The 14,265-nt window shown below is 35.1% G+C and overlaps 2 protein-coding genes across 5 annotated transcripts in view; one reads left to right on the top strand and one right to left on the bottom strand.

Moving 5' to 3' along the window:
• Window positions 1–998: 998 nt before the first annotated feature.
• LOC128204190 (bystin-like) lies at window positions 999–13,677 on the bottom strand. Its single transcript, XM_052905567.1, has 10 exons — window positions 13,518–13,677; window positions 12,118–12,203; window positions 11,538–11,661; window positions 10,546–10,678; window positions 9,102–9,244; window positions 6,681–6,778; window positions 5,971–6,049; window positions 5,702–5,767; window positions 4,686–4,894; window positions 999–1,607 (listed from the first exon to the last, which is right to left on the bottom strand). Exons 1-10 carry the CDS (start codon window positions 13,647–13,649, stop codon window positions 1,373–1,375), a joined length of 1,305 nt encoding a protein of 434 aa, XP_052761527.1. The 5' UTR covers window positions 13,650–13,677; the 3' UTR covers window positions 999–1,372.
• Window positions 13,678–13,862: 185 nt separating this feature from the next.
• The window catches only part of LOC128205679 (DENN domain-containing protein 3-like), a 32,856-nt gene continuing 32,453 nt past the window's right edge, over window positions 13,863–14,265 (top strand). For all 4 annotated transcript variants that reach the window (XM_052907520.1, XM_052907522.1, XM_052907524.1 and 1 more), the window contains exon 1: window positions 13,863–14,039. The gene's annotated coding sequence lies outside the window, so the exon portion shown is untranslated. The remainder of the gene's footprint in view (window positions 14,040–14,265) is intronic.

Genomic DNA, 14,265 nt, shown 5'->3' on the forward strand with positions numbered 1-14,265 from the left:
AGTTGAGTATCAAAAACTCTGCGAAAAAGGTATACGAGGTATTGCGTTAATTCTTATTAATTAAGAAGGGGCCGAGCAACCGCAGCGAGCAAGCTATCTTCTTAACCAATACTATTTTACTGAATATCTGCTAAGTGAATTAGAATGTAACCGACATTTTGACTAGCTACTATAGATGGCGCACATCCTTGATCATTCAGCGTTTATGTATCTAGCGGATAGTGTTTTAATATTGGTACAGGCTGTTTACTTATGTTGCTTTGATTGAGAAAGCTGCAAAACAGATTGGAAATAAAATTGAATTATTTGAACAAAAGTTGAGCCTCTGAAGCACTGAAAACAATGTTCATGCAATGCACGAATTGACTATTTCTGCAGTATACGAAACGTTTGATCGTCGCATTGTTTGGGCTTATATGTTTGACATTCGATAAAAAAAATTGAATTGACCAATCAGTGGTATCTATTAATTTTTCTGGTTGTTATACTGAGCCTTCTTTAATGTAATTTGTAAGCAAATACAACCAAATCATTCGCATAGTTATTTTGCGAAACAATAGTATCATTTAAGAAAACACATGAACAACTTTTCATATCGTTAATGGGGGTTTTAGATTTCAAAGGCTTAATTGACACACACATGAATATCTACTGAATAAATGCTAACAAAATAATGTACAATATGATAAATCAACGTGTTTGGAACGGGCAGAAAATATAACGAAAAGGAAAAATACTTTTCCAAATGTGTTAACACGTTCACAGATTCTGCGTAAGCGGAGCTTGAAAAGACCGAATTTTGTAACGATTAAGCTTAGTACATAATATAAGCCGATGAGCCGTTTCATTGGCTGAAAATGAAAGATGTATGTTTAAGCCTTTAAAAAGTTTAGTTCAATTTATCTGTATTTAAAGAACAATGTTCAACAAACACAAAAGCTAAAAAAACTTATTGCTAACTGTTACTAAAATAATTACATAGAAAAAAATCATTAGTTTTCAAATAAAAAAAATAATTATAATTATTCAAACATTGTATGACATTAATTTCAAAATTTCAGTACAATATCTTAGTCATAATCATACGCTACATAAGTGTGCTCAGGGATGACCCTAAAATAACGGGAAGTATCTATAAGACAAATGGTCTTATGATATTTTTATTGACACACATTATATGCACCAAACAGGGTAAGGTATAGCAATTCACGATCTTTACCCTTATGATCTTTATTGAAAATGGGCCCAGAGGAGTGTCTTCACAATAACATACCATTATGACTTGTTAATTCCTTTTAATAAACTTCATTTAAAGGCGTATAAAACAATCCTTAACAATTTTAAAATAAGCCAAACAAATGTTACACCACTTTCAATCATCCATTTCTGCGAATCCTGCAGAAGGTTCACTTGTTTCTAAGTCTCTACATTTGGAGTTCACAAGTTCCCGTCTCACTTCCGGCGTGATATGTTCGTGCGTGTGTGCCCGTAACACCTCCATCAGGGCCTCCTTCTGTTCACTAGAAATGTCCTCCTTGTACCGCTGAACAAACGTGAGAAGACTCTGGTGCCATAACACTGGTAACTCCCTCTTGTCTGTCGTAAATCTGGAATAGAAAAGCTGAGTTTAGCTGGGGCAGTTTTCAATAGTATTCTTATCCTTAGATATGACTCACTGATTTCATTCCGTGGATTAGCCAGTTATTTTTACAGTCCAATCAAAACACTCAGATTCTACTCTTAACACTTAAGTTTGATCGATGTTGGATATTGAATACAGCCCAAGGTCCCAATTTCTCAAATGATTTTAAGTCCCTTAGAACATGATCAAGCTAAGCACATTATTTTTGTTTTGGTACAAATTGTGTAATATTAACCCTTTAAAGCTGCACTCTCACTGATATACCATTTTTATAACTTTTTTATTTTTTGTCTTGGAAAGAGCAAATTTTTGCGTAAATATCTGCAAACCAATGATATAAGATTACTGACAAAAAATCAGATCGTAGATTTTCATATTTCCGTTTGAAAAATAATGTTTTAGGGCTCAAACCGTTACTAACGGTTTAAGAAAAATGCATAACACATCTGCGATATAATTTTTTGTCAACAGTCTTATATTACTGATTTCCATGGATTTTTGCAAAAATTGGCTCGTTCCAAGACAAAAAAAAAGTTGTCAAAACGTTCAATTTGTGAGAGTGCAGCTTTAAAAGATTTGAGACTAAAATAGAATATTATATTTGAGATTTTCATGCTGCTCGACTGTTTGTTTAGAAAAAGTATGAAATAAAGCTAAATGAAATAAAGATACTTAAGCTTGTTTGGCTTAAGACTTTTCGTGAAATCGGGCCCTTGTCCTAAAGATTCCTCCGAAGACCACACTATCGCATAACACTGTGCCAACGAGAGTGACTTATATGATGTATAAATAACTTGTTTCATTATCAGTCATATACTGTTAGTTTTATCTTATTATGAATAATAGTTGATCAAGTAGTGAGTATACTGCATTCTTAATAGTGAGAAGGAACTGACGCCAAGGTGAAACCAAACATATCATAAATTAAAGTCAATCATTTATAGTTAGGAACTTGGAAGCTAGAGGGATACGAAAAGGCTTGTATGACAAGTAGCCTAACATGTAACCAAGATCTTTTACACTTTTAAAAGTAATGAAATAACAATAAAATGTATAAGTTTAAAACCTGTTTCTTTTTCTTAAACAATCTCTAATATTATAATGAATGGTGAATCTAGAACAATAAGCATAACTCGAAAATTACTAGAGCCAGAGTAATATTGTAAGCAGTTATAATATGTGTGCAAAATTTAATGTGAATATCTTCAACAGTTTTGAGTTATGGCAAGTGTGAGCTTACGTGCATACAGATTTGTCTGTGCCTCTAGTGAACGCAGCAGTGAACTCATGTTGCAGTGAACTCATGTTGCAGTGAACTCATATTGCAGTAAACTCATCTTGCAGTGAACTCTTGTTGCAGTGAACTCATATTGCAGTGAACTCATGTTGCAGTGAACTCATGTTGCAGTGAACTCATATTGCAGTGAACTCATGTTGCAGTGAACTCATATTGCAGTGAACTCATGTTGCAGTGAACTCATGTTGCAGTGAACTGGTGTTGCAGTGAACTCTCATGTTGCAGTGAACTCATATTGCAGTATGTTGCAGTGAACTCATATTGCAGTGAACTCATATTGCAGTGAACTCATGTTGCAGTGAACTCATGTTGCAGTGAACTCATATTGCAGTGAACTCTTGTTGTAGTGAACTCATGTTGCAGTGAACTCATATTGCAGTGAACTCATGTTGCAGTGAACTAACTCATGTTGCAGTGAACTCATGTTGCAGTGAACTCATGTTGCAGTGAAATCATATAGTGAACTCATATTGCAGTGAACTCATGTTGCAGTGAACTCATATTGCAGTGAACTCATGTTGCAGTGAACTCATATAGTGAATTCATGTTGCAGTGAACTCATATTGCTCATGTTGCAGTGAACTCATATTGCAGTGAACTCTTGTTGCAGTGAACTCATGTTGCAGTGAACTCATGTTGCAGTGAACTCATGTTGCAGTGAACTCATATTGCAGTGAACTCATGTTGCAGTGAAATCATGTTGCAGTGAAATCATGTTGCAGTGAACTCATGATGCAGTGAACTCATGATGCAGTGAACTCATGTTGCAGTGAACTCATGATGCAGTGAACTCATGATGCAGTGAACTCATGTTGCAGTGAACTCATATTGCAGTGAACTCATATTGCAGTAAACTCATATTGCAGTAAACTCATATTGCAGTGAACTGCAGTGAACTCATGATGCAGTGAACTCATGTTGCAGTGAACTCATATTGCAGTGAACTCATGATGCAGTGAACTTATGTTGCAGTGAACTCATGATGCAGTGAACTCATGTTGCAGTGAACTCATGTGTTGCAGTGGACTCATGTTGCAGTGAACTCCTCATGTTGCAGTGAACTCCTCATGTTGCAGTGAACTCATGATGCAGTGAACTCATGATGCAGTGAACTCATATTGCAGTGAACTCATGTTGCAGTGAACTCATATTGCAGTGAACTCATATTGCAGTCTCATATTGCAGTGAACTCATATTGCAGTGAACTCATGATGCAGTGAACTCATGTTGCAGTGAACTCATGTTGCAGTGAACTCATGTTGCTGTGAACTCATATTGCAGTGAACTCATGTTGCAGTGAACTCATGATGCAGTGAACTCATTTTGCAGTGAACTGGTGTTGCAGTGAACTGGTGTTCCAATAAACTCTGTTTCATTGACTGTTCCAGAGCAGTCATCCCATTATTTGTTGATAAAGCTATGTTGATGCATGTGTAGTCTGCCTGTAGTGTTTGTATGATCGTGTTGTTAAGCCCCTATCAGTGTGCCTCTAAAGGCTTTATATTGAATGTTTGACTACTAAGCTTGTCCCTTTTTTATATACAGTCAAAACTCGCTATGTCGAAGTCGTTAGAACCTTAGGAAATACTTTGAGATAACAAACATTTGATAAAACTGAAATACAAAAAGTGTATAACTGAACCGAAAATAAAATAAAAAAGTTTAAACATAACCAGAACATTGAGATAACAAAGTTCGACATAGCTAGTTTGGACTGTTATTAGTATTCAAGTAATTCCACTTTACTTCACAAAATGGAAGACCAAGGCATCCACAACTCTGTACGGCAGGGCGTATTTCTTATCGAGAAGAGCACGTATGAAGATGCTATTGGCTCCGTTATAATCCATCTCTGCAATCTTCAGCAGGGCGGCCGCTGAGTGGAGCATGGGGATGGAGTTCTTCACCAGTACACTGGATAGAATCACTGCCTCTCGTAGTGTGCAGTTTCCAGCCTGCGAAATAGTGAATACTATGTTGGTTTAATCACCTAGTGTAAATTGCATGCATATAGATTGTACATCACATATATTAATAAAATTAAAAATAGCCATAGAATGTAATAGCTAAACCCATTGATATATTACCATACCTACTTTAAAAAAAACACATCAATATTTAAAGCAATACACTGATCTATGTGACAAAATGGAAAAATATATCAATTAGTATTAACTCAATTTTATTTTTGTTCTATACACTTTTGGATCATGTGGTATATGTACTTTGGTATGGTATTGAGTATACTTTTACAACTCTTAGAGACATGGGATTCAAAAAATATATAGGATTAAAGGCTAGCTAACAGTTTCACTTTAAATGAACATTCAAGCCTTTACAGCAAATGGAAGTTTTGATCTTAGAGTCAACAATAAAAATTAAACATAATAGAAACTGGTTTCAGACTTTTTTCTTTACCGTAGTACAAGGCATGTGGACATACTTGTAATAAGTGATGTCATCCGTAAAAATGAATCCAATTGAGGTATTCATGTTCATAACAAGAACACATTTTAAATAAGAGACACGACAACAAAACAAATGCACAGCAATTTTGTTAAATAAAACTTCAACTAAAAAAACCTTTGTATAATACATATAAAAAACATCGACGACTGCCTGCTTATATGGTATGAAACCTCCAAATGTGAAAACATCTCTTTAATCACTACAGAATTCCTTTTCGCTGACAACGTCACATATATGTTTAAGTCATTGTAGGTTTTAATCCTTGATTCTCGAAAACTAATTCATGTATATACCTCACATAATGGAAGAAGGATGCCCTTGAAAAATGCTGCCGGCTTGAATAGGGACTTCTTCAGTGCCTGAAATAATAGTGTTATAACTTATATTGTATCTCTTAAGTAAAATATTTTAACATGCATGAAGCTGACAAAAATCATCTGTTTATGTTTAATACAAATTAATAATATCTGAAAAATTCAATAAAAAAAAATCAAAGAGCTAACATTATGATTGAAAATTACTACCTAAAATGCCCTAATGATTGACGTTTTTGCTTCCTTACCATATACAGATGGAAGTTAAGCCTTTTGTATTCCGAAATATCATCTCTGACTCGAGGCAGTAGAACCAGATTGAAAAATCTGTAAATATATATGAAGTACCAGTAAACATTTAGGTACATCTACAAGAAAATCTTTCATTTAGAAATTTCAGCCATCCAAATGTCTTTTTATTATTTCACTTATGGAGCACATTTAATTTTAAATATGTTTAATGATCTCCTAATATTGTGTTGTTTATATTTATAAACATTTAAAAACATTGGAAATAATGAACCTAATAGATAGTTTATGAATAAATATAATTCAGAAACATTACTCCTAAAACATCATTTGAATATCAACATGAGCACAGCAGAGCAAATGTAAAACATTGTCCGTTTTTTTTTCAGTCAAACAAGAGGTAAAACTTCATAACTATTGACCAGAGTTAAGAGCCTTGCTGTACATATAATGTATGACAATACCAGACAGTTTTTCGAAAAACAGAATAGTTAAAAATGACTTTCTGATTTCAATAATTAACAGTCCAAATGTTTACAGTTATCAATATGAAAAAATGCAAAAATGTGTCATCAGATTTTCATATAATTTTATGATGACATAAACATAAAATGACAGTTGTGACTTCCAGAACAGCAAAAGAGTGAAAGTGGTCTAGTGGTTTAGGTGTCCGAAGTTGAAGGTTTTTTCAAGAGCTTAACAATATGACCTTTGTGCCATCTTGGCGTTGAGATTGGATGTAAATATTCTTGAGGCCTGGTATGTCGCTGCGGCTGACCAAGTCTCTGGCTCTGTCAGGTAAAGGATCTATAAATACAAGAAGTAAGTCCAGTGTTCTTTTCCACCAATTTGTGTCTTCTGACACCATGTTTTGGGTTTGTCTATGAGTTACAAACTCTGAAATCCCTAATATACAACTACATTCCCCATTCAGGCAGAGTTATTTGTTCCACAAGGTATCAATGCAAAAATATGCACTGGCACTCATACTAATGTTTTTCCATAGAAAAGGTACCCAGGAGAAGGCTGGATTAGGGCTTGGTCTGCCTTTTAAGTTCAGTTTTGAACAGCAGCCTAGACCACTCGCCTGTGGAGAAAACTGACTACAGGGTTATTGAAGAGTATTGTAGTTGTTAACTGCAATTTCATGTTTCTCCCCTGCCCCATACATATTCATAAATCAAGATTTTGTCAGTCAATTTCTCAGGTATTTATAAAGTGTAACAGAATGAAGTACCGTGGTTGTCAATGATGATGAGTTACAGCAACTGTGATGTTTTCATACAGAGTCTATTATACTATACTGACTCGATACATATGGCTACAGGTGGAGTAAATATCTCTAAGCTTGCAGATCATATAACATTTACAGCTATAGATAGTCACATGTACCAAAACACTCAAATGAATTCCCATATGTTGAGGGCAGGTATCAAAAGAGGGCTTAGGCAGTTTACCAGTGTGATGTTTCTGTAGCATCTTTCTTATACTGCATTACAATAACTTAACACACTAGGGCAGGAATCACATGCAAAGCCAGTGATTCATTTTGCTTTGTTTTATACATATGTTAAAGGCCTTGTATTACCTCAGAACCCATTATTTTAGTGCATGCATTAGCATGTCAAGTTTCATGTACACTAAACTATGCTGGGGGCTCTCAGGGTTTTGCTCAGGACTTAAATGGCTATAAATATTAGTGTTGGGAATCAGTTCCAGTTTGACTACCGATAATCGCTTCCACTCAAGTAACCGATTATCTATAGTACAAACGTTCTTTGACAATACCTCAGTTGTAGTTTTATTCTTGTACAATAACTCATAATCCTTAAAAAAGCCTAAGAAAAAAAGAGAAAAAAACTTGCTGGTTGAACTGATGATCCTTTATGACCAAATACAATCGATTGTCACTGATTTCAAGATCAACCAATGAACTTTCAACTATAATCGTTCATCAGAACATCACTAACAAGCAAATTCGTTGAATTGATATCCCCGCCAGATTAGGCCAAGTTCATGGATTGGAAATGAAAAGTAGGTGGAATATTTCTATATTTACATGTAATATGGCTGCAGAGAAATGGACCGTTATGAAGGTTGGATAAAAGCTTAAGTTTGTTTGGAATTATTTGAAATAAAAGTTTTGTTTATAGAGTAACATTTGTAATAGTTTCTATGAATTTGAATGATTTCAAAGTGAAAGTTCAGAAATGTCTGAAGTGATAACAGTAAATAGTGAAAAATGACATTTTAAAGTATCTTTTGATCAAGTTCACTATGTGTTCTTTTCAAGCTCATCGAGTTTCACTGCTTACCAGTGGTGATCAGTGTATGGTAGGGGTTTGTTGACTGTGTGGAGATTTTGAATCAGGCTAATTAGGAGGTCTAGTGTATCTCCAAGGCTGTGGGTAGGACCTGTAATGTTCTGGTTGAAGCCATTATCTTGTAGGAACAGGTTGACCTAGTTTTCTATTTTTTTATCACATGTGACCCAGTTTTAAACATGTCAAAGAGTTCATCAAGGAAAACATTCTGATCACGTTTCATGAATATTAGACCATACATAATGCCTCTAATGTGTTCCAAAGATTTTTCTAAGATTTGAGCTAGTGTCCTAGCATGTGACCCACTTTATAAGCGGCCCATATTACATCCTGACCAAGTTTAAACATAATCTGACCAATCATTACCATGATATGGTTCCTGACAAGATTTTTCTAAGATTTGGCCTAGTGACCTAATTTTTGACCATATGTGACACAGTATTGTAAATGTTCAAGAGTTTATCAAGAAAAACATTTTGATTGAATTTCATGAATATTTGACCATGTATAATGCCTCTAGTTTGTTCAAAAGATTTTTCTAAGATTTGACCTAGTGACCTAGTTTTTGACCCCATGTGACCCACTTTTACAAGTGGTCGAGATTTGATCAAGGGGAACATTCTGATCAAGTTTGAACATTTTCTGATCAATGCCTACCAAGATATGCTTCCGGACAGACGGAATGACGGAAAACACCAAAACAATAATCCCCTCCCGAAACCTTCGATTCGGCGGGGGATAATAAAATGTGCAAGTCCAATTGATCCATCCATCTATCTAGAAATTAAAGCAGACAGCAATCATACCTGTTCCCAATTCCGTAGACCAGGTATCACTTTGAAGGCTTTGGGAAGTTTCCCACTGCGATATCTCTGTAGGATCTGGCGGATACTTTTGTACATGGCCACAAGCCTTTCTTCCAGTTGGTCTAACTGTACACTGGCATTGTCTGGAAAAGTGTTTCAGAAAGTTATATAAAAAATAATTCTTTCATTTGTGGAAATTGTGGGTTGGGCTTAAAACTTTAATGTCAACTAATTATACTTTTTCCCAAAACTTGGCCAAATCTATGACCTTTTTATTTCTAATTCTGTACTTGTAATATTTCAATATTAAGTATCTATTATGTGTTTCCAGTACTGATAGAAAAATCTGACCCAAGGGCACACGGGTAAACTGGTTACGAGCTGTTCCGAGTTACCGGCCATGTAGCATGCCTGAGTGTCGGATTTTTTATCCGGACCGGAAAAACATTATTGATATTTTTTCTTGCATATTTAAAATTCAATTTGTGGTAAAATTTAAATAAAAAACACATTTTTGTACATTTCACCAAAGAGCGTGTGCAACATTGCTCCTCTAAAAATCACGTTTTTACACCTCTAAAAATCACATTTTTACAATCATTTATTCTTAATTTTATTAAAAGTCTTGCACACATATATATTTGATTGCGCTTTATTGAAATGGCACAATATACTTTTCATAAACCATACAATAAAAGAAATAAAAAGTGGCGCGTCGTTGCGTGTGACTCATCTTACATGGGGGGTGTAAGACAGGTTTTTCCAGCATTGGCCACATGACCGTAAAGACACATGTCCAGTATGCAAGAAAACTATATAAATATATTAGTGCCAGCCAAAAATACTTAATGTGCTGAAGCATATGAAATTATGCACTAGTCAATTGTAACTGCCCCCCCCCCCCCAAGGTCCAGGGGTATACCAGGGATAGCCGGGGAAAGTGGCCGTGTTTTAACCTTCCAGGTGGCCCCACAGTGCCGGGTGACTGCGGTGGTGTTATCTTTGCACAAAATAAAGCAGTGAATGGGCATTACATAGGGCCCCTGCGGTGCGGGGCCATTTGGTAGGGATTTTACCATCAGTTTGTCCCCGCAGGGCGGGGATTTTACCCGGGGTCGGCTGGACCAAAAGTCAAAGTCCCCACAATTCCCCGGACCTGGGGGGGGGGGGGGGTGCATTATTTTGACATAAAAATTTTCCAAAAATCTGCACATGTGTTAAGTGGGAATAGCATTCTGTTTAAAAGGTGCATTTGTAATTAAAATAATAAACGAAAGTATCTTCTTGTTTATTTAATGTCACTCAGAACCTTTTCGCATTCACCCCTCCAATTCTAAACAACGAAAATTCCACAAATATTTCAGACCTTTTTAGATGGATTTGTTATCATGCACAGTTTCTTTTTCTGCTAGAGTATATTAACAGTATTATGAGCATAAAAAACCTGTCATGTGGCTCTGTATTTCTGTCTTTTTCTCTGTCAGCTTCTCCTGTATGATATCTGCCAGTGTACGCCTGGCGGGGGGATTGTGGGACATAAACTTGGCCAGTGCCGCCTCGTCTTCTTCATCCACCTCCTGAAGTAAATGTTTAGAATATCAATAAACAGTGTAATTACATGGAAAACAAAAGTGCCACCTGTCACGTCAGTGCTTATTTTAGAACACCAAGTGTGATGATAAGTGATTGTAGTTTAAGCCAAATAGACTTGTTTTGCCAGTTTAAATGCCATATCTCAGGACTGACAGATGTAATATGGCTGGTTATCAAACCTGACTAAGGTATTCTGCCTATACACGTGACATTCTGACTAAATTTGGTGATGATTGGACAAAGGAATGTAGGATTGTAGGTGATTGATGAGACAAGACCAATTTTAGGTTATTTCCATAATTAAAGGGTGACAACTCTTGAATGACTAAAGCAAAATGACTGGTCATCAACCTTGTCCGAGATATTATACTCATACACATTCCGACCTAATTTCGTGATGATTGAACAAAGGATTCTTTAAGTACTGATTAGACAAGACCAATTTAGGTATTTTTTTTATAACTAAAGGGTGAAAACACTCAATAGACTATAGCAATATGGCTGGTATTCAAATTTGTAAAATATATTAAGCCAGTAAACAACGACTGGACAAAGCCTTGAAAACGTCACATTCCTGCCACTGGTCAAGATATCCAAATGAAACTTGGTACACATGATGCTGCCAGTGACAATATGCATATGTGTAGCAAGGCACCTACCTCTGGTTTCAATAGTGGTTGAGTTAAGCCCCATTTTTGTTAGAGGAAAACAGAAGAGAATTTTAGTTCACTCCATGACAGACTTGTTTTACAAGTACCAGAAAAGGCATGTGAATCAGATGAGTGCCACAAAATCTGGTAATACATTTTTTATTGAAAACACAATTACTCTTTTAATACTCACAATATGTTCATAGAATTCCCCATGGGGCGCCTCCTCTTCTTCGTCCTCTGACTCATCTGACTCCGCCCCCAAAGACTTTGCCCCACCAAGGCGGACCTGCTTGGCCTTTTTTGATTGGCCTTTCCTGTAAATCAAATAAAATAATTCACTATAACGGGCTGACTGCAAATAACTTTGTTAAAGTTACCAACATTGTTAACATCATCGTTGTAAACTTTCAAATCTCATTGCACTGGAAGGTAATGAATACTGTGATCTGCTGTATTTCTAGATTCTAGACAACAGTTTCAGCTGTACTTGTTTTATTCAAATATATGAGCATGCTGCACATCATAAAATATTTCACCTTTTGAAATTTATTTTTATTGTTACGGTTGATTTAAATAACCTTCATGCAGAAGATCCATATCGTAAGGTTGATGCTACCAATTATGAATGAACTCAAAATAAAGGACTTTTATTGCTTTTATTTTATTTTCCTCATTTTGGATCATTTTAGAGGCAGACTAAGGATTTAGGCTAGTACTTCAGTAGGGGAATTTGGCCGCATTTCGGGCCCAAAAAGCACTGCACAATATACCTCTGTATGCCATGCTCCTCCTCCAAGTCTTCCTGCTGTTGACGAGCCTGTTCCAGAATCTTCCTCGACAGTTTGTCATCAACAAACTGTAAATACATAAATGTCTGTAAAGCTGGGAGAGTTCTTCACGGTATGCATGATAATTTTTTTTATACAGAATCAAAAATTATTATGTAAAATCTATCATACAATTTCAAAACTTTAAAATAATTAACTATGTTTATTTGTTCTTATCTGCTGATGCTAACCATACCCAATTTTTGACCGCTGGTATTACTTTATCCATCAACTACGGTAAATAACTATACAGTATTGCGGTTAACTATTTATGTGCTTTATACCACTTGTGAAATTGTTATTTCAATATAATTTATTATTTCTGACAAGTTCTGTACAATTTAATAACCATTGTCATATTCATGATTCAATGAAATTTGTGAAAGTAAAAATGTTGGTTGCCGATATTGACATATTTTCACTGCCTCATTTTTTCTCGTATTTTTTGTCTGCGTTCTATCATTGCAAGTGTCCTTTACACAAACATAATTTTTATGGTAGTCCTTTTTAAGCTTTTAACACATCAATCTCTCTATGGCAATGATGCAATTTCAATAATTTTGTCACAAAAAGAGCACTTTGATTATCACGTTTAAATTCTTTCAGCCAGTGTTTGTAATGTTCAACACTTAATCATTCAGGCGCAAAAACATCCTTGTTCTTTTTACCCATGTTGATTTTTCGCTAAGACCTATTTATGTTTCTCAACACACGACGCTTTTCACCATAACACTGATAAAATATTTGAGCATGAGAATTGCTCACACAACAAAACCCATACCATACAGTACTGGATAACCATACTTGGTGACAAGGCCACTTTAATTTTGTTGCTTCAATTATTTTTAATCTATTTGAGTTTTTTCTATCACATTTTGTTTCCAACAGGAAAATTTCAAGGGCAATAATTCTTTTTTCTCGAAATTCGGTACTTTTTATTGAGCTTTTGGGTGTAACAAATTAAAGTAGTTTTCAATGATTTGGCATTAATTGAAGTTAGTACTATTCATAACATGTGTACCATGAGTTAAGCAGAATTGGCCTCCGAATGATAAAATACCTCATTTTTACCATGCCCATACAGTGGTGTGAAAAAAACAGCAAATTTTAGTATTTAGTAATTTAGTAATGGTCATGCTTAATTTTTTTATTGGTGAATCAATTGATGAAATAAAGGCATTCTTCATGAATTTAAAAGACATTTACAACATTAAATGATTGTATTAGTATGTATTCATTAATAGCACTTTCTTGTATATAAGGATTAATATTTTGTTATAGTTTTTAAATTGTTGACATAAATCAATGGTCGCGAAAACATATTACAGTCTAAAAATAGTTACCTCGTCGTCCTTTTCAGTCTTTTCTCTCGACTTAAGTCTTCCCGTCGGTTTAACCACACCATCCTCCAGCACTTGATCTGCCAAAGAAACGCCAGCTTGGCGAGTAGTTTTAGTTTTCTTCATTTTTCCCATGTTTACATGTGTACCGGAAGTGGAAATCGTGAAAGGGACCAACAATTTTACAAAAAGGTAAACATCCCAAAATCCCATGTTTTAATTTTTTGGCAATATATTGTTTATATTTATATAATTGCTTTCGATTTAAATACACATGTATGGTAAAATTACTTAAGTCTAGATAACGCTTAAAATAATAATAACTGCGCCCTAAAACCGAAACCGAAAGTAATTTAAGTACATGTAGTTCAAACATGTCTTATCTGTGTGTTCTCATTTTTGGCCGCATATTAACAATTTGAAGTAAACATGACCACTCATAACCACAGTCAGTGATTGCAGCAATGGAGGAGGATATTTGAGTGAAATATTGAGCACAGTCTGCTTTTGAAGACACTGGAAAAGGTTAGTTTTATTAAAGTTCCGTATATCAAGGGGTGTTCCAAGCTACTTTCGTTTTCCATGTACCACTACCAGTACTTTATCAGTTAATTTTAAGTGTTTGTTCCTTTTACTTTATCCTGAAATTATTATTGGCAGTATCTAACATAGTTAATTATATCAGTTTGAAGAGATTTTATTAATAAAAACAATTTTATTTTAATCAAAGCGCCGAAGGCACAGCTCGACA

The sequence above is a fragment of the Mya arenaria genome, chromosome 10 (genome assembly GCF_026914265.1).
Source record: "Mya arenaria isolate MELC-2E11 chromosome 10, ASM2691426v1".
Lineage (NCBI taxonomy): Eukaryota > Metazoa > Mollusca > Bivalvia > Myida > Myidae > Mya > Mya arenaria.